The sequence below is a fragment of the Oncorhynchus kisutch genome, linkage group LG30 (assembly GCF_002021735.2).
Source record: "Oncorhynchus kisutch isolate 150728-3 linkage group LG30, Okis_V2, whole genome shotgun sequence".
Taxonomy (NCBI): domain Eukaryota; kingdom Metazoa; phylum Chordata; class Actinopteri; order Salmoniformes; family Salmonidae; genus Oncorhynchus; species Oncorhynchus kisutch.
In genome coordinates, this window is record NC_034203.2 from 18132646 (window position 1) to 18152882 (window position 20237).

The 20237-nt window shown below is 48.2% G+C and overlaps 1 protein-coding gene across 4 annotated transcripts in view; it reads left to right on the forward strand.

The window, feature by feature from the left end:
* Nucleotides 1–20237, forward strand: part of LOC109874983 (nuclear receptor coactivator 2) — a 70272-nt gene that overhangs the window by 40601 nt on the left and 9434 nt on the right. The window contains exons 5-20 of one of the 4 annotated variants that reach the window (XM_031810153.1): nucleotides 439–616; nucleotides 928–1125; nucleotides 1940–2041; nucleotides 3121–3261; nucleotides 3421–3568; nucleotides 4504–5788; nucleotides 7393–7612; nucleotides 7924–8127; nucleotides 8294–8476; nucleotides 8608–8722; nucleotides 11754–11913; nucleotides 12988–13257; nucleotides 13851–13925; nucleotides 14431–14671; nucleotides 15731–15914; nucleotides 16709–16910. In XM_031810153.1, coding sequence (XP_031666013.1) covers nucleotides 439–616; nucleotides 928–1125; nucleotides 1940–2041; nucleotides 3121–3261; nucleotides 3421–3568; nucleotides 4504–5788; nucleotides 7393–7612; nucleotides 7924–8127; nucleotides 8294–8476; nucleotides 8608–8722; nucleotides 11754–11913; nucleotides 12988–13257; nucleotides 13851–13925; nucleotides 14431–14671; nucleotides 15731–15914; nucleotides 16709–16910 — 3906 coding nt within the window. Of the gene's footprint in view, nucleotides 1–438; nucleotides 617–927; nucleotides 1126–1939; nucleotides 2042–3120; nucleotides 3262–3420; nucleotides 3569–4503; nucleotides 5789–7392; nucleotides 7613–7923; nucleotides 8128–8293; nucleotides 8477–8607; nucleotides 8723–11753; nucleotides 11914–12987; nucleotides 13258–13847; nucleotides 13926–14430; nucleotides 14906–15730; nucleotides 15915–16708; nucleotides 16911–20237 lie in introns of all 4 variants that reach the window. The other 3 variants (XM_031810151.1, XM_031810150.1, XM_031810152.1) reach the window with 3 other exon arrangements.

Below are 20237 nucleotides of genomic sequence, written 5' to 3' on the forward strand. Positions count from 1 at the left end.
AAGAACCTTTTGATGAATGACTCAGTAATAACACTTGACTCTCCTCTTGGCCAATTGGAACCCAGGCCCTGGATCCCAAATGGCACCCTATTCCCTATTTAGTGCACTACTGTCCAGGGCCTACAGGTCTCCCATAGGACTCAATAGAAGTGCACTATATAGGGAATTAAGTACCATTTGGGACAAAATGGATAACAACCTTGAATATACCGAAGGTCACTGATTTTTCTCCCGTCTTGTTTCCTCCGTCTGAAGTTTTAGTCAGTAACCTGGTTATAACCCTCTTCCTTTACTCCCTCTCCATCCTAATGTTATGTAGGTGTGTATATTGCAGGGGTTCGGTAAAAGCAACAAAAAAAACACGTTTCCGTCTTGTGTGGAGTATTTATTTTCCTTCTAATAACCCTCTGCCTCTACTCCTGGTGTGTTCCTCTCCAGGCCCTGGACGGGTTCTTCTTTGTGGTGAACATGGAGGGGAACATTGTGTTTGTGTCCGAGAACGTGACCCAGTACCTGCTGTATAACCAGGAGGAGCTGATGAACACCAGCGTCTACAGCGTCCTGCACGTAGGCGACCACGCGGAGTTCATCAAGAACCTGCTGCCCAAGTCCCTGGGTGAGTTACGCTACAGCTACTATATCTATCCATCGCCGTTTAATGTGCTTTCACAACCATCCACAGAGAGAGGAAGGTTGTGAATGGAAGGGAACATTGGTAGCAGTAGTTTTTAAAAAGTCTTAAAGGGATTGCTCACCCAAGTATTAACGTTTGGGTGAATTATCCCTTTTAAGGAGATTTTCACACGGCCGTTAATGATTTTCAGTCAGCAGTGAATGAGTCAATCTGAACTGGAAAGGGCTTTGAGTGACAATGGGGACAGTAAGTTGATCGTTTTGACCTTTGACCCCCTGTGTGCCCCCTCCCAGTGAACAGCAGGGCACCGCGGTCCAGTGAGAACCCCAACAGGAATAGCCACACGTTTAACTGCCGCATGTTGGTCAACCCCCACGGGCCCGAGGAGGGGGGCTTGCAGGAGCCCAAGGACCAGGAGGTGCAGCAGAAATACGAGACCATGCAGTGTTTCGCTGTGTCCGAGCCAAAGTCCATCAAAGAGGAGGGAGAAGGTACATGAATGTCTGTCTTCCAATAAGGGGTTAATGCTGAACTCTTGGAATGAGGTCTTCTCTCAGTTAATTTCACAAAATCTTCCAACATGGAGCATTAATGTTTCTGTCAGATGTTCCCTGTGCACTTCAATAGAACTTCACTCTTAACGAGTTTTTCTAATATTGGAGGTATTTCCAAAGAGCATCTGGGCTTAGGCTTGGACATAAATCACAAACTTGGGTCACATTCATTAGTGCCAAACGTTTTGCAACCAAAAACAAGCGTTCCTTATTGGCTATTCGTGTAGTCCCTTCCCTATTCGGCCTGTTTGTTTACGTTCGTTCCTAGTAAATATGACCTTGTGTGGTCGGGTGTCTTCTCCTCTCCTCAGTTCGTCTCCATCTCTCCAGTGTCCTGTCCTCCTTTTAAGATTCCTGTCATCCGTCAGACACATCCTCAGAGAGGACCCTGGGACGTCTAATTAGTGGCTGCCACTTTCTCCATTCCCCCAGAGCTCCCAGGGAAATATATTTCTAATGTCTAATTTTAGTACCGCCATCCATATGCTGCCACTTCCCAGATATTCAGTCACATTTTTCTCTTGACATTGAAACCACACCAGAGCTGCAAATGCAATGGAGACGCGTCACTAATGAAAACCTGTTGATGGGGGCTGAGGACGGTAGCTAGGAGATGTGAGGCAGGGTGTGAACTGGACATGGACATGTTGTTTCACCCACCACCTCCAACCAAGATGAGGCCATGTCGAACTTGAGCTCCAATGTAAAGCGTTTAATATTTCTTTTTTCTTCTTTCCTCCTCCTCGTCTAGATTTCCAGTCTTGTCTGATCTGTGTGGCACGAAGGGTTCCAGTCAAACAGAGGCCCATGCTCCCGACGTATGAGAGCTTTACCACCAGGCAGGATCTCCAAGGTATGGTACAGCTACAGTACAGGACTACTACAGTGTTCATATGTATTACTCTCATCGACCCTTGTCAAATCAAATCAAAGTTTATTTGTCACGTGTGCCGAATACAACAGGTGTAGACCTTACAGTGAAATGCTTACTTACAGGCTCTAACCAATGGTGCGGGAAAAAAAAGAAAAGGTGTGTGTGTGTGTGTGTGTGTGGGTGTAAGTAAAGAAATAAAACAACAGTAAAAAGACATTTGAAAAAAGAGTAGCAAGGCTATATACAGACACCTGTTAGTCAGGCTTATTGAGGTAGTATGTACATGTAGGTATTGTTAAAGTGACTGCATATATGATGAACAGAGAGTAGCAGAAGCGTAAAAAGAGGGGTTGGCGGGTGGTGGGACACAATGCAGATAGCCCGGTTAGCCAATGTGTGGGAGCACTGGTTGGTCGGGCCAATTTAGGTAGTATGTACATGAATGTATAGTTAAAGTGACTATGCATATAAGATAAACAGAGAGTATCAGCAGCGTAAAGAGTGGTTGGGGTGGGGGGGGCACACAATGCAAATAGTCCGAGCTTTCCTAGTTGTCTTCTGCGGGTCCGGACGAGGCATCCGGCTCTTTGTCCTCTGTGTCGCTTCATTTTGCGAATAATTGGGATGTCTGCCCTGTGGGGTGTTTGGAGAATATCGTGTGAGTCCTGCTTGTTGTTGAAGAAATCTTTGTCTAATCCGAGGTGAGTGATCGCTGTCCTGATATCCAGAAGCTCTTTTCTTCCGTAAGATACGGTTGCAGAAACATTATGTACAAAATAATTTACAAATATCGCAAAAAAATAACACATAATAGCACAATTGGTTAGGAGACTGTAAAACGGAGGCCATCTCCTCCGGAGCCATGGGTTGGTTCTCAAAAAGGGCCTTCATCATTCTCATTCAATGTTGTATGTTTGAAATGTACATTGCTTGCTGTTTGGGGTTTAGGCCAGGTAACTGGAAAGCACTTTGTGATAACTGCTGATGTAAAAAGTGCTTTATAAAGTTGTTTGATCGACTGAAGCTTGGAAAACTAACTGTCAGCATTGTAATCGTAGGTAAGATCACATCGCTGGACACCAGTCTGTTGAGAGCCTCCATGAAGCCAGGCTGGGAGGACCTGGTCAGGAGGTGCATTCAGAGATTCCACCTGCAGAACGACGGGGAGATGTCCTTTGCAAAAAAGCATCAGCAAGAAGGTACAATGCATAGAAATCCTAGAATATACAATAGTATTATTTGTTCTATAAATTATATTCTGAGTTGCAATGTTTCACTGGATCTGGAGGAGTCCTCCAAAATTGAAAGCACGTGTCAGTAAATCTCTCATGTTTCATATTCTCTCTTTCTCTCTCCAGTCCTGAGACAGGGCCATGCGTTCAGCCCTCTGTATCGCTTCTCCCTGTCCGACGGTACCATCGTGTCAGCGCAGACCAAGAGCAAGCTAGCGCGCTCTCCTGCCACCAATGAACCACAGCTCTACATGTCCCTCCACATCCTCCAGAGGTACACACCCTCCCGACCCCCTCCTCTCTGTAGTTCAATCCCCATTCAGAGCCACTGTTTGGACCACAGCAGTCGTACACATGGATCCTGGCCCGTTCTACTGACTAATTCTATAGGTGCAGCCACTCCATGGAGGCTCAGTTCATCTCTTGCCATAGATAATATGATGTGCCCCACCTCTTAAACAGTCAGGGCCTGTGCCCCAAATTGCTCCCTATTCTTGTATAGGGGCTACTTTTGACGAGAGCCAAATGGAATGCACTACAAAGTAGTGCACGATAAAGGGAATAGGGTGCTATTTCAGAAGCAAACCCCAGTGTTTCACCCGTTTTAACGTGCGGTCCCCGGGGCAGAGCTCGACAAGAACAGGAAACAACAGGACTGTTGTTGAGAATGACTGGATCAACTGCAAACGTAGCTTTTTCTTGGTGTATTCTCTAACTCATAATGTAGCTTCAGTGACGTGCACAGTGAGTCCTTTGTGTTTTTAACTGTGCCTGGAGCTGCTAAAGCTTTTTCGGTACATGCCGCATTAGAGCTGTCGTTTATAGACCAGACTGGTGTTTGAGTTTGCTCTGTTGAGTACACAGTGTCTCATAGGACTGAACTTTAGTTATCTCCAACATGTTTTATCATCAGTATCCATCATAGAAGAAGTACTGTGTCTGAAGGGGAAAAGTTGACAACGGTTGTCATTCCATTAACGAATGCCATTTTTTTTTTATGCTACTCTAGTTCAGCCGGAATGACATATCAGCTTCCTTTAGTATGCCTGCGTCCCAAATGGCACCCTATTCCCTTTATAGGGCACTACTTTTGAACATGGCTCTGGTCAAAAATAGTGCACTATAAAGGGAATACGGTGCCATTTGAGACAGCCTATATATATTTTTTTATGCCTTAAAGCTGTGTCTGTGTGTTTGGCCCTCTTCCAGGGAGCAGACGATCTGTGGGATGAACCCGGACATGTCTGGGCAGATGGGGAAGCAGCCAATGAACACCATGTCCTCGCTGACCCCTCCCAGTGTGGTTGGGCCGTCCTCTGGGCTAGGGGTCCAGGGCCAGGACACAATGGTCAGCAGCAATACCAACATGGCCACCATGGGGGGCCTGCAGGGTGGACGTTATGGATGCCATGGGACTATGAACCGCATCCCCACTCCTCAGGGTGGCAGTAACTATGCACTCAAGATTGGGATGAACAGCCCGTCGCAGGGAAGCCCCAGTGTGACCTCTCAGGGGGGTCAGGGTGGTGGTGGTGGTACCATGCTATCTCCACGCCACCGCCAGAGCCCCAGTGTGGCAGGTAGCCCCCAGGTTCCTCCCCCAGGACCCTTCTCCCCGACGGGCAGCCTTCACTCTCCGCCAGGGGGGTGTAACAGCACAGGGGTGGGGAACAGCTACACTGGTAACAGCTCCCTCAACGCACTTCAGGCCCTCAGCGAATGCCACAGGGTCTCCCAGGCGCAGTCCTCAGGGTCACCTGACAGAAAGCCAAGCAACCTGCTGCAGATGCAGAGTCCCCCTGGTAGTGGTGGAGCCAGCAGCAGGAACAGCTCCAGGCAGCTGGTCAACCGCAGCAGCACGTCTGAGAGGGAGATGTTTGGAGTGTACGGAGAGCAGTCCCAGCCAGACGGGGAGGAGAGGGAGGACGGGGAGCAAAGGGAGTCAAAAGACAGCACCCCCGAGCCCTTCATAGGAGGAGGGCCGGGAGGAGAGCTGACTGACGCCCAGAACAGGCTCCTCAACAGCAAGGGCCACACCAAGCTCCTGCAGCTGCTCACCAACAAGTCAGAGCACATGGAACCCTGCTCGCCCCACGGGGGAGGGGACCCCAACTGTAAGGACCCTGGGATGGGGCTGGGGGGCCACAACAACCACTCCTCCTCGCTGAAGGAGAAACACAAGATCCTCCACAGACTCCTCCAGAACAGCACATCCCCGGTGGAGCTGGCCAAGCTGACGGCTGAGGCCACGGGGAAGGACCTGGGTCAGGACCAAGGAGGGCCAGACAGCATGGCTGCCAGCGTGGCTGAGATGGCCACCAAGCAGGAGCCCATCAGCCCCAAGAAGAAGGACAACGCACTGTTGCGCTACTTGCTGGACAAAGACGACAACACCATGCAGGAGAAAGGCATCAAGATGGAGCCAGGGACAGAGATGAAGCTGGCCAACGTGAAGACTGAGAAGCATGACCCGGGATACAACATGGCAGATCAGGTCAGTACAGCAGCAATGTGTATGGTCATGATACACTGGCTACGCCCTATTCCCTCTATTGGCCCTGGTCATTCCCTCTATTGGTCCTGGTGCGCTATATAGGGAAAAGGGTGCCATTTAAGACACAACCACTGATCGTCTGTGAAGTAAGCCATACAATGCAGCCTCCTGGGGGTTGTCCTGGATTTCTTCTACTTTATTACATAGTACCTAGTGAGTTTCTAACTGGGGAATCTGTTGCTCTGCCAGACATTTAATATGCTATGAGGATTTGTTTGTTGTTGAGAGATCTCTTAGCTGTTGCCAAAGCCAAGTTGATCTCCTTGTGAAATCCAAGGACCGGTCCTGAGAACTAGCTGGCTAGTGAGTGAGGCACACAGGCTGGCCCGGCGTCTGTCTTCAATTGACTCTGGCAGAGTGTGGGGTCTCTGAAATACAACATATTGCCAAGGGTAGTGGAGGGAGAATCCAGTAGTGTTTAGTGCTGGCTGGCTGTTTGGCACGCATTGGTGGCCTGCTCCTCTGGCTCGTCCTGGTCTAAACATCACCCGGAAGGCACAGGTGACTACAGACCGCTTAGCAGCCAGTGTTTATACTGCCAGCTCTCTTCCTGTAGGGTGTGTGTGAAGAGGATGATCAGGTTGTCGTCAGTGTGTTCAGGGGTCACGAGATAGAAGGAGCGGGGGCTGGCAGGCACACCGTGGGAAGAGGAAGGAAGAACTAAAAGCCTTTAATTAGATGTAAGCCGTCTGGCTACACGTCTCCCCTACAGGGACTATAGACATTCAGTTCAGAGGAGAATATTGGGCATAAGACCAATCTGATATTTTTTAAGGGTCATTTCTACAAATGCAATCTGTCAACACAATAGCGTTTAGCATAGCGACAACCTGTTAGCTGGGGTCCCTACAGCAGTTTTTTTCTAGCTCTGGTCCTCCAGTACCTCAACACATATTTTCATTGTAGCCCTGGACAAGCACCCCTGATTCAACTAATCATCAAGCCCTCAATGAGTTGAGGTGAGGTGTGTTTGTCTGTGGCTACAACTAAAAGTTGTACTGTTTTGAGGTACTGGAGGACCAGGGTTGGGAAACACTGGCCTACAGGGAGGCATCACTGTCTGTGTTAGCCAACAGCCAACTCCCTCTGCAGAGTGGAGCGGAGTGGCCTTACATCATACATGACCTCATTAGTGCAGTCTGCTATTTATATCCTCCCCTCTATTCACCGGCCTGCCTGTATGAAAGGGCCTGCGCAGGAAAGATTCCATTCCCATCTATAGGCCTCCCTCCCTTCACTGAAAAACAGAGCTCATTCTCAGTGATGCATACAGTAAGTAGGTTAGGCTAGCTATGCACAGGCTTTCTTGATTAGAAAGGGATCTGGAAAAAATTTAAACCTCTTTTAATGTGGAGTGTTCAGACAGTTTATTCCTGTTCTAGAAAATATATACCATTTATGTTCCATAATATCTATATATATTATTTATGTACATAGTGATCAGACACAGTCTCCCACATACCACTATCCTACTCTGCTACCAGAGGCTGTTCTAATGTGTACATATAACGTGAATGTATTTGTCTGTGTGCATGGATGTGCAGTCTAGTGAGCTGGAAGACATCTTGGATGATCTGCAGTGTAGCCAGCAGCAGCAGCTCTTCTCAGGCCAGCACCACCAGCAGCAGTCCAGACCCGTGTCTCTGCCCGCCAACGTAGACAAGCAGTCCATTATCAACGACATCCTGCAGATGACTGAGAACAACAGCAGTCCCACGGGCACCAACACCCAGCAGAAGGCCTTCCCAGGCATGGGCCCAGGACGTGAGTTAACCACACCTCTGCTCTTATCTGTCCCAGGTTACGTCCCAAATGGCACCTTATTACCTATGGGTCCTGGTCAAGTAGTGCGCTCACTGTATAGAGAATAGGGTGCCGTTTGGGAAGTAACCCCAGAAGCCCTTAACCACAGATCTGAGATCAGCTTACCCTCCCCAAATATATCATAACGAATGTATGTGTCAGCGGTTTGTTAGGGGCGACCTCTACCTACTTTGTCTTACGTTTGATATGGGAAAAAATTGTTTATAGTTTAGTGAGATGATTGTGTAACTTTTTCTCTCTTGTGCTCCCAGACTTCAATGGTCCCAGGATGGGCCAGCCAGGACGAGTGCCCCCTGTCCGCAGTATGTCCCTGGATCAGTCCAACATGTCTGCCAATGGTTCTCCCCGGGCCTTCCCTCTTCCCAGGAACAGCAGCCCCTACTCTGTCATGCAGCAGCAAGCCATGATGGGAAACCACGGGATGCTACAGAGCCAGGCTAACATGGGCAACGCAGGCAAGTTGCCTTGTCTTCTATACCACTTCATGTTATTATTGGATCAGTCTCAAATGGCTCCCTATTCCCTATATAGTGCACTACTTTTGATTAGGGTCCATTTACAGTGTTTAGAAGTGATCCTTGCTCAGCTTACAGTCTGTCCTCTCCTGTCTCCCTGTCCTAGGCATGCCTCGGGCTGGCATGCAGCAGGGTTGGGGTCCTCAGGGGCCAATGGGCCAGGCTCTGCAGCAGAGAATGGGGCCTGATGGTCGCATGGTGCCCAACGTCTCTTCTGGAGTCCCCATGAGGCCCAGCAACCAGCAGCCTGGACCCAGACAGATGGTCTCCATGCATATGACAGGAAATGGTGAGTGCTGCTGCCGTCCCTGTTTTTCCACACACACACACCTTGCCCCCGTTTCGCCTAACACACACACACACACACCTTGCCCCCGTTTCGCCTAACACATCTTTTCAAAATGTCTGTTGAACAATCAGAGATGGAGATGGCTGGTCCTCCCTACCCAGGGCAGCAGGCACCGCCCAATCAGACTGCCCCGTGGCCTGACCGCATGATATCTGTAGACCGTGGACTTTATGACAACCAGAACAGGTAACTAGCTACACACAGTGCAGACAAGGGTTGAATATTTTCCCGTTATTTTACAGATGTTCCATCCCGAGAATATATCACTTTTCTTTTGGCTAACCCAGTATTTCCCGACAAAACCGGAAGTGTCATTCAAGTGCATTATAAGGCCTATATCTTGGATATGATCTAAAATTCTAACCTGATGAGCCATACATTAAAGAAATGTAATGAGCCCTAGCCCAAATGATTGTGCTGTTATTCAATACATATATTATATAGGCTACTGCACATTACGCACGACAGAAAAACATAAAAACCCATAATGTAGATAGATATATGCTCTCTTGGGTAAATAAATGAAACTAGCTTCATTAGGCTAATCTCGTTGAGTGTGAACCGTATACTGTATAGTATTATATGGGCTGGAATTACGCACATCGTTCAAACCTTGATAAAGCAGAACGTGGCGTACAAAGTTATAGGCTAGCGAATTTGATTTTAATATTGAAATATAATAGGGCCTATTTGTATAATTAGTTGTCTGACGCATATATACACCTTTCATAATATTTCCCCTAATTTTATTAGCCTGCCTACCTCTTTCTCTCTCTATTGTTGCTTCATTCCTTCCTCGCTTTCAACATTTAATGAAATGTTTAGTTGTCCATGTCTTCATCATTCTCCTGACGCAAAAGGCTTTCACTTCTCCTCACGAAGATTGAATGGTTATGTGTCTGAATAAATAACTGCTATATCCTACCGCTCACGCTTCTATCAAACCAGTTTCACTTCTCCTCACGAAGATTGAATGGTTATGTGTCTGAATAAATAACTGCTATATCCTACCGCTCACGCTTCTATCAAACCAGTTTCACTTCTCCTCACGAAGATTGAATGGTTATGTGTCTGAATAAATAACTGCTATATCCTACCGCTCACGCTTCTATCAAACCAGTTTCACTTCTCCTCACGAAGATTGAATGGTTATGTGTCTGAATAAATAACTGCTATATCCTACCGCTCACGCTTCTATCAAACCAGTTTCACTTCTCCTCACGAAGATTGAATGGTTATGTGTCTGAATAAATAACTGCTATATCCTACCGCTCACGCTTCTATCAAACCAGTTTCACTTCTCCTCACGAAGATTGAATGGTTGTGTCTGAATAAATAACTGCTATATCCTACCGCTCACGCTTCTATCAAACCAGTTTCACTTCTCCTCACGAAGATTGAATGGTTATGTGTCTGAATAAATAACTGCTATATCCTACCGCTCACGCTTCTATCAAACCAGTTTCACTTCTCCTCACGAAGATTGAATGGTTATGTGTCTGAATAAATAACTGCTATATCCTACCGCTCACGCTTCTATCAAACCAGTTTCACTTCTCCTCACGAAGATTGAATGGTTATGTGTCTGAATAAATAACTGCTATATCCTACCGCTCACGCTTCTATCAAACCAGTTTCACTTCTCCTCACGAAGATTGAATGGTTATGTGTCTGAATAAATAACTGCTATATCCTACCGCTCACGCTTCTATCAAACCAGTTTCACTTCTCCTCACGAAGATTGAATGGTTATGTGTCTGAATAAATAACTGCTATATCCTACCGCTCACGCTTCTATCAAACCAGTTTCACTTCTCCTCACGAAGATTGAATGGTTATGTGTCTGAATAAATAACTGCTATATCCTACCGCTCACGCTTCTATCAAACCAGTTTCAAACAACAGTTCTATTGGCTGCTGTATATAACATTCAGCAAACAAGGGCTTGCGTCCCTCTTCGAGTAGTCTATTGGTAAAAATGTCCAGCAAGCTATTCTAGTCTAGCTTTTCCTGCATGGGACTCGAGCTAAGGAGCATTATTTTAAGGAAAGAGGCCAGCAGAACACAGGTGCATCCGTATTTGCGCAAGAGACGGAGAAGCTTATTACGCATAACCCATCATTCATTAGCTAAATATGAGGCTAAGACTCCATTGAATTCATTACCTGAAAGATTTAGGCCAGACCATCCATATATAGGCCTATCGATCTTGAACAGGTTGATCTATTTTGGATGCAATTCGACTAGCATTGATTAAGAGAGAGAGAGAGAGAAAGACGCTAAAGCAACGCTATTCGAGTGATAGGCTGTTTTAAAATATATATAAACTGTCTTTACAATAATAAAAAATAAGGTAACCCCCGAAAGCCAGGTGGAGATGTGTAAAGACGCACATTCGGTCTTTATATTACTATATCAGAGGCTATGCTGCAGCAAAAACCATGATGAGATGATAGGTCTACATGCATTGTGAACTGCGGTCCATACTGAGCTGGGCTGTCTGTCCCCGTTGACGATTCATCACGCAAGAAGAAGTCCATATAGAAGCTAGATTTAGACATCACATATAATTTAACAGTTACATTCCATTTAATGTCATGCGGTTCATATACGTAATTTATTATAATTGACCGGTTTCTCAGTTATTTATCCTGGGAAAAGGGCGGTAAATCTCTGCAACCGGGTTCCAGCCGTTCAGTCCTAGTGGAGACCTCTTCTCTCAGTGACAGTACAACACACCTCACACGTCTCTGTCTGACACTCTTGAAAATGGTGCACTATATAGGTAATAAGGTGCCATTTCGGATGCAACGAACTGTCACATTCTGAACCTACTCTGGTTGTTCACTCACCAGATAATGAGAACATCCCAGACAAGTTGGAACATGTTACTGTATGCTTGTGTCCTGAGTGCACAGTCAGTGGCTGTTGAGTTTGAAAGTTGTATGGTATGCACATGATGGTGTCTGTCTGATGAGAAGCAGATGATTCTCACCGTAGTGACCTCCTCTGGCCACACGGCCCTCATCTGTCTGACCTTGATCTCTAACCTCCGACCTTGTGTTGTGGCATGTCGTGTTCTTGCACTTAACACCCACACTTTGTATAAAAGGGTCTACTTGCGATAACTGAAATGTCCTTGTTTTTCCTACTGAACTTAGTCTGGATCAGAGCATCTGCTGAATGAACTAAATGTAATGAAATGTGTTCCTCACAGACAGGTGTATGGTAACCTCCAGGAGGAGGCGCTGTGTCCCCCCTCGCGGCCTGGGGAGGGGCCCTTGGATGGGGAAGCCCTGCTCAGCCAGCTCTACTCAGTGCTGAAAGACTTTGACGGCCTGGAGGAGATTGACCGCGCCCTGGGAATCCCTACTCTGGTCAGTCAGTTAATCTCTATTAGCCACTGTAATCTGCCCAGGCCACAAAGGTACGAGAGAGCTCATCTCCTATCTTTTCAATTGCCACTTCAAAATGGTGAAATCCCTTATTAATGGGGCAATCTGCAGTTGCTACATACATTTTTGAAGTGAATGATATGTACCCATTGATTCTTGAATATTGTGATTTATAAATACCTAATGAGTTTAGTTTGACTTTCATTCCTCATTAAAACCTGAAATATAAGCTTGTTTTAAACCAATGTTTGTAAACAAGGTTAATGTAAACAAACACTCTATACCCTCAAAACATGGTTAAAACAATGATTTTGATATCATGGAAGGTCATTCCTTTACAGTCCCTCCGCTTTTTACAGAAACTGTGGCGGTGAAATGCTTTGTTATTGTTTTAATTGCGCATTTCCCCTTTAATGGCGCTGGCCCAAAACCTGTTTTAGGATGGACAAGTGTGTCCTCTATCCAACTCTATGACCCTGGCCAACAAGCCTATAGCAGGCAGGCAGCTGGGCTCATCTACATTTTCCCTTTAGAGGGCTTATTGTAGTTCAGTACTGTAATTCAGTAACTTCTGTACAGTAGTTACTAATAATAATATGGTGGGTGCTTATATTTGTCCTATTTCACACATGTACAAGTGTGTATTAATACGCATGTGTGAATTTTGCAAGTGTGAATTTTGTGAAGTTTTTTGCATATCCCAACTCTCCCAGCGACACCCTCAGAGTGGGGTCACAGCCAGGGTCTGCCATTATCAATGGCGACTTTGGAGCAATTAGGGTTAGGTGCCTTGCTCAAGGGCGCATCGACAAGTAGTCATTTGTTTCCCCTAAGGTCTATATGGAATGTGTATGTTGCTGTGGATTCCGTTGTCATTTTATAAATGGTGTAAACTACAAAATCTTAAATGAATTTAGCTGGCTAGTTTTGTTAGCAAGCCATTACTTATTAACGGAAAGAAGACGAGCCAAAACAAACAACACTGACCTATTGTATCATTTACAAATGCCCTGCTATGTGACTCCATTTCTTACCTTGTTTGATTGATCTTTGTAGGGCCAGCAAGTGGAGCAGGAGCAGTATCCTAGTCAGGAGTCGCCCATGATGAAGCCACCCATGTACAGCCAGCACTACCCCCAGGCTGGCAGCATGGCACAGGGCAACTACATGGGCCATCAAGACCCTGCCTTCCACGGTATGCCCGGTCTGATGGGCCAGCGGATGGGCTACCCCATGCTGCGACTCCCTGCCCGACCAGGAGGCCCGGTGCCTGCCCAGCCCAACAACCTGAGGCTGCAGCTGCAGCACCGACTACAGGCACAGCTGGTAGGGCGACACCCCACCCCTGGAGCCCTCACTGTCATTTATATTGGCCCTGTTCTAATTCATGTCTTCATCTGCAAAGAAACATTTTAAAAGCTTGAAATGATGTTCTAAATAATATATACTGTGGCCCAATATACTAACTTTCCCCTTTCAAAATCAGACACACCACACCTAGAGCCCTCATTGTAAATCATAAGGCATATACGAACATCCTGATCTGAAAAGGACAATTTATAGGCTAAATCTTGAAATAGTGTTGCATTTGGAATAAATACGATAATTGCACAACCCTGACCCTCCCTCGTCAAAATCATAAAGGAACTTGACATTTAAGACCATTGCAAACTGAACTGGACATCTGAAAAATAAGAGCTTATAGTCTCCTCCTCTGAGGCAGCTACTGCCACCTGCTGGAGAGTTTGAGAAATGTATTAAACTAATTATAACGATGACTCAATGTTGTGCATTATGTTAATGTCTTTGGTCTTAATCGCGTAATGGGCCTTACAGAATGGGAAGGTCTATGGAATGAACATATTTAAGTTGTTAAAATGTTTCAATTAATTTTCTTATTTCCTTTCTATTTTCAGCAGAATCGTCAGCCAATGATGAATCAGATGGGCGTGTCCAACATGAACTTACCTCTCAGACCCAGTGTACCCAACCAGGTTAGTCAAATACTGTAGCAGATCATTATTGTAACACAACAGCTCCATGTGTGTGTGACTCAAAGCTTGCTCCTCAAATGAGAGCCTATTCCCTATATAGTGTACTACTTTTGACGGTACCCTATTCCCTATATCGGGGTCGGCAACAGGCAGTTTTGGCCCTCTACGAATTCAGCTACAATTTGTTTCATTTAGGAAATCTGTTCCCAAGCATTCCCACAAATAAAAAAAGATTTGATCGTGTCTCAATGTAATCAAGGTATGAAATTATTGTTATTTTTTTTAAATCTATTTTTGTGCTTAGTTGTGGTCAATTTACAGTGTACAAATTATTATAATTATGTTACGGCCCCCTGACCATCCGCTGTGACAAAATTCGGCCCTATATATAGTCTACTTCTTTTGACCAGGGCCCAAAATGCACTATATAGGGGAAAGGGTGCCATTTGGGATGCACACTAAATGTCTAAAATCAAAATGTGTATTTGTCCGTCTGTCCTTCCAGGGAACCCTTAATGCTCAGATGTTGGCCCAGAGACAGAGGGAATACCTGAGTAACCACCTACGGCAGCGCCAGCAGCACGTCCACCAGAGAGCCATGCTGATGCGGGCCCAGGGCCTCAACATCCCCCCCAACATGGCTGCTGGGGCAGTTGGGCCCTCGCAGTCCCCCGGCATGCCACCCGGCACCAACCCTCGGATCCCCCAGGCAAACCCCCAGCAGTTCCCCTACCCGGCCAGCTACGGTACTGGGCTCACATCCCCACCGCCCTCCACCAGCCCCTTCTCCCCGCTGTCCCCTGGTCTCCCGGGGGCTCAGCAGCTCCTCTCCCCTCTCCACTCCTCCCCGATCCCGCATGGCTCCTCCCAGATGAGTCTGGCTAATCAGCAAGGGATGATGGGAAACGTAGGCGGACAGTTTGGAGCCGCAGTGAGTCCACAAATGCAGCAGCACAGTGCCTTCCAGTTTCCCAGTTCAGGTATACTCTAATACTGCCCGGTCACCTCGCTGTGTGTACTTCTGTCTCAGACACCATGGAGCATTGTGCTACTGGCTTCCTATCACAGCTTAGGTTGAATTTGAACTGATAATCATTCTAATCATACACTGGTTTTATTTGGTGGCTGCGTGACTGTGTTGTGTTTTGTTTCTCATACGTTCTCCATTTTGTCATGGTTTCGCTGAACATCAATGAAGTTTTATGCCTCATGTAACCTGCAAATTCTATCTACCTGAAGAAATCCAAGGACAATCCATAGTATTAACTAATCATTCTCTTGTCATGCTAGTTAAAACAATCAATTTCATATGATGCATGGATAAGAATTACAAATGGCATTATCACATTTTAGATTGCTTTGTGTTGGTGTTGTTCACACAGGCTAATGGCTGTGGCTGGCCTGTAGTATTTTGACCAAGTTCCATCCCCCTCCTCTTACCCATTCACGTGACTATTGATCTTCTGCTTGTGCAACGTTTTGGACCCAACTGCATATGTTTGACTTTACTGGCTCTTCCTGTATTTCTGTTTCTTCCTGCCTGAACATACCTGCAGCAGGCAACTACAACACGCAGCTTATCTTTAGCCTGGTCCCAGGTATGTTTGTGCTCTCTTACCAACTTCATTGCTGTCATTGTCAAGTCAAACATGGCATGACAATGAGTGACAAAGACTTGGAATGATGGCACAAGCAGACTGCACCTCAAGCGATCTTGTCTTGACAATTGAAATGCATGTTTGGGTGTTTTCTGCTGTACTCCACCCCTCCATATTGATAAAATATCTCCTTGTTGGTCCTGTCAGGTATCAACCAGCAGCAGCAGGACGCAGGCTTCATCGGCGCCACCACCCCCCAGAGCCCTGTCATGTCCCCCCGCATGAGCCATGCCCAGAGCCCCATGATGCAACAGCAGACTCAGGCCAACTCCACCTACCAGCCATCCTCTGAGATGAACGGCTGGCCTCAGGGCAACATGTCAGGAAACAGGTGAGACTGACTGGCAACTCTGACTGACTAGATTTCTGATATATGAATTTTGCAACCATATCAGTTATCTTCAGGAAGGGTTTCCAGATATTCTGGTTGGGGGTTTTAACTGAATCAGGGAATATGCAGGAAATCTGTAATTCCTCATCCAGACATTCTGGTTGGGGGGTTTTACCTGAATCAGGAGGGAATATGCAGGACATCTGTAATTCCTCATCCAGACATTCTGGTTGGGGGGTTTTACCTGAATCAGGAGGGAATATGCAGGACATCTGTAATTCCTCATCCAGACATTCTGGTTGGGGGGTTTTACCTGAATCAGGAGGGAATATGCAGGACATCTGTAATTCCTCATCCAGACATTCTGGTTGGGGGGTTTTACCTGAATCAGGAGGGAATATGCAGGACATCTGTAATTCCTCATCCAGACATTCTGGTTGGGGGGTTTTACCTGAATCAGGAGGGAATATGCAGGACATCTGTAATTCCTCATCCAGACATTCTGGTTGGGGGGTTTTACCTGAATCAGGAGGGAATATGCAGGACATCTGTAATTCCTCATCCAGGATTTCTGGAAAACCTGGTCATTTTGCAAACCTACTACTAACCTATGCATTTAGCGTCTATTTAGTTGTCATGGTTCTTATGATCATATACTTATGTTTTGACTTTGCATTAATGTATACTGTCTGTAGAATGTATCCAGTATGCTCTCATTATACAAATTATTTCATCAACCTGTGGTAAAATCAGTGACTGAATATGTACTTTTTTGTTTCCATGTTCCGTTGCAGCATGTTCACGCAACAGTCTCAGCAGTACGTGCCCCAACAGCCTAACAGTGGAATGTACAACGGCAGCAACGCCAACCCGAACATGAGCGGTGTCCCCATGGCCTCCAACGGCAGCATGAGCAACATGAACCAAATGTCAGCAGGCCAGATGACCATGACCTCTGTGTCTACAGAAAGCCTTTCCTCCATGGGCCCTGAGCAGGTGAGGGAAAGAAAGGGGGTGGTGTGGGGGCTGTGTAATGTGTGTGTGTGTGGGGGGCTGTGTAATGTGTGTGTGTGTGGGGGGCTGTGTAATGTGTGTGTGTGTGTGTGGGGGGCTGTGTAATGAGTGTGTGTGTGTTTGTGGGGCTGTGTAATGAGTGTGTGTGTGTGTGTGGGGCTGTGTAGTGTGGGGCTGTGTAGTGTGTGTGTGTGTGTGTGGGGCTGTGTAGTGTGTGTGTGGGGCTGTGTAGTGTGTGTGGGGCTGTGTAGTGTGTGTGTGTGTGGCTGTGTAGTGTGTGTGTGTGTGGGGCTGTGTAGTGTGTGTGTGTGTGTGTGGGGCTGTGGTGTGTGTGTGTGTGTGGGGCTGTGGTGTGTGTGTGGGGCTGTGTAGTGTGTGTGTGGGGCTGTGTAGTGTGTGTGTGTGTGTGTGGGGCTGTGTAGTGTGGGGCTGTGTAGTGTGGGGCTGTGTAGTGTGGGGCTGTGTAGTGTGGGGCTGTGTAGTGTGGGGCTGTGTAGTGTGGGGCTGTGTAGTGTGGGCTGTAGTGTGTGTGTGGGGCTGTGTAGTGTGTGTGTGTGGGGCTGTGTAGTGTGTGTGTGTGTGTGTGGGGGGCTGTGTAGTGTGTGTGTGTGGGGCTGTGTAGTGTGTGTGTGTGGGGCTGTGTAGTATGTGTGTGTAGTGTGTGTGGGGGGCTGTGTAGTGTGTGTGTGTAGTGTGTGTGGGGGGCTGTGTAGTGTGTGTGTGTGTGGGGGGGGGGGCTGTGTAGTGTGTGTGTGGGGGGCTGTGTGTGGGGGCTGTGTAGTGTGTGTGTGGGGGGCTGTGTGTGGGGGGCTGTGTAGTGTGTGTGTGGGGGGCTGTGTAGTGTGTGTGTGTGTGTGGGGGGCTGTGTAGTGTGTGTGTGTGTGTGGGGGGCTGTGTAGTGTGTGTGTGTGTGGGGGGGGCTGTGTAGTGTGTGTGTGTGTGTGTGTGTGTGTGGGGGGGGGCTGTGTAGTGTGTGTGTGTGTGGGGGGGGCTGTGTAGTGTGTGGTGTGTGTGTGGGGGGCTGGTGTAGTGTGTGTGTGTGTGTGTGTGGGGGGCTGTGTAGTGTGTGTGTGTGTGTGGGGGGCTGTGTAGTGGTGTGTGTGTGTGTGTGGGGGGGGCTGTGTAGTGTGTGTGTGTGTGTGGGGGGCTGTGTAGTGTGTGTGTGTGTGTGTGTGGGGGGCTGTGTAGTGTGTGTGTGTGTGTGGTGGGGGGCTGTGTAGTGTGTGGGTGTGTGGGGGGCTGTGTAGTGTGTGTGTGTGTGGGGGGGCTGTGTAGTGTAGTGTGTGGGTGTGGGGGGGGGCTGTGTAGTAGTGTGTGTGTGTGTGTGTGTGTGTGTGGGGGGGGCTGTGTAGTGTGTGTGTGGGCTGTGTGTGTGTGTGTGTGTGGTGTGTGTGGGGCTGTGTAGTGTGGTGGGGCTGTGTAGTGGTGTGTGGGGCTGTGTAGTGTGTGTGGGGCTGTGTAGTGTGTGTGTGGGGCTGTGTAGTGTGTGGGGCTGTGTAGTGTGTGTGTGTGTGGGGCTGTGTAGTGTGTGGGGCTGTGTAGTGTGTGGGGCTGTGTGTGTGTGTGGGGCTGTGTAGTGTGTGTGGGGCTGTGTAGTGTGTGTGGGGCTGTGTAATTGTGTGTGTGTGTGTGTGTGTGTGTGTGTGTGGGGCTGTGTAGTGTGTGTGTGGGGGCTGTGTAGTGTGTGTGTGGGGCTGTGTATGTGGTGGGGCTGTGTAGTGTGTGTGTGTGTGGGGCTGTGTAGTGTGTGGGGCTGTGTAGTGTGTGGGGCTGTGTAGTGTGTGTGTGTGTGTGTGGGGCTGTGTAGTGTGTGTGTGTGTGGGGCTGTGTAATGTGTGTGTGTGTGGGGGGCTGTGTAGTGTGTGTGGTGGGGGGCTGTGTAGTGTGTGTGGGGAGCTTGTGTAGTGATGTGTGTGGGGGGCTGTGTGGTGTTGTGTGTGTGTGGGGGGGCTGTGTAGTGTGTGTGTGGTGTGGGGGCTGTGTAGTGTGTGTGTGTGTGTGTGGGGCTGTGTAATGAGTGGTAATGGTGTGTGTGGGGCTGTGTAATGGTGTGTGTGTGTGTTGGGGGCTGTGTATGATGTGTGTGTGTGTGTGTGGGGCTGTGTAATGTGTGGTGTGTGTGTGTGTGGGGCTGTGTAATGTGTGTGTGTGTGTGGGGGCTGTGTAGTGTGTGTGTGTGTGTGTGGGGTGTGTGTGTGTGTGGGTGGGGCTGTGTAGTGTGTGTGGTGTGTGGGGCTGTGTAATGTGTGGGGGGGGGGGGGGGGGGGGGGCTGTGTAGTGTGGGGGGGCTGTGTAATGTGTGTGTGTGTGTGTGGGGCTGTGTAGTGTGGTGTGTGTGGGTGGGCTGTGTAGTGTGTGGGGGGGCTGTGTAATGTGTGTGTGGGGGGCTGTGTAATGTGTGTGTGTGTGTGGGGCTGTGTAGTGTGTGTGTGTGGGGGGGCTGTGTAGTGTGTGGGGGGCTGTGTAATGTGTGTTGGGGGGGCTTGTGTATGTGTGTGGTGTGGTGTGTGTGTGGGGGGCCTGTGTAGTGTGTGTGTGGGGGGCTGTGTAATGAGTGTGTGTGGGGGGCTGTGTAATGAGTGTGTGTGTGGGGGGGTTGTGTAGTGTGTGTGTGTGTGGGGGGGGCTGTGTAGTGTGTGTGTGTGTGTGGGGGGGGGGCTGTGTAGTGTGTGTGTGTGTGGGGCTGTGTGTGTGTGTGTGGGGCTGTGTAGTGTGTGTGTGGGGGCTGTGTAGTGTGTGGGGCTGTGTAGTGTGTGTGTGGTGTGGGGCTGTGTAGTGTGTGGGGCTGTGTAGTGTGTGTGTGTGTGTGGGGCTGTGTAGTGTGTGTGGGGCTGTGTAGTGTGTGGTGGGGCTGTGTAATGTGTGTGGTGTGTTGTGGTGTGTGGGGCTGTGTAGTGTGTGTGTGGGGGCTGTGTAGTGTGTGTGTGGGGCTGTGTAGTGTGTGTGTGGGGCTGTGTAGTGTGTGTGTGGGGCTGTGTAGTGTGTGTGTGTGTGGGGGGCTGTGTAGTGTGTGGCTGTGTAGTGTGTGGGGCTGTGTAGTGTGTGGTGTGTGTGTGGGGCTGTGTAGTGTGTGTGTGTGTGGGGGCTGTGTAGTGGTGGTGTGTGTGGGGGCTGTGTAATGTGTGTGGTGTGTGGGGGGGCTGTGTAGTGTGTGTGTGTGTGGGGGGCTGTGTAGTGTGTGTGGGGAGCTGTGTAGTGTGTGTGTGTGTGGGGAGCTGTGTAGTGTGTGTGTGGGGGGCTGTGTAGTGTGTGTGTGTGTGGGGGGGGCTGTGTAGTGTGTGTGTGTGTGTGTGGGGGGCTGTGTAGTGT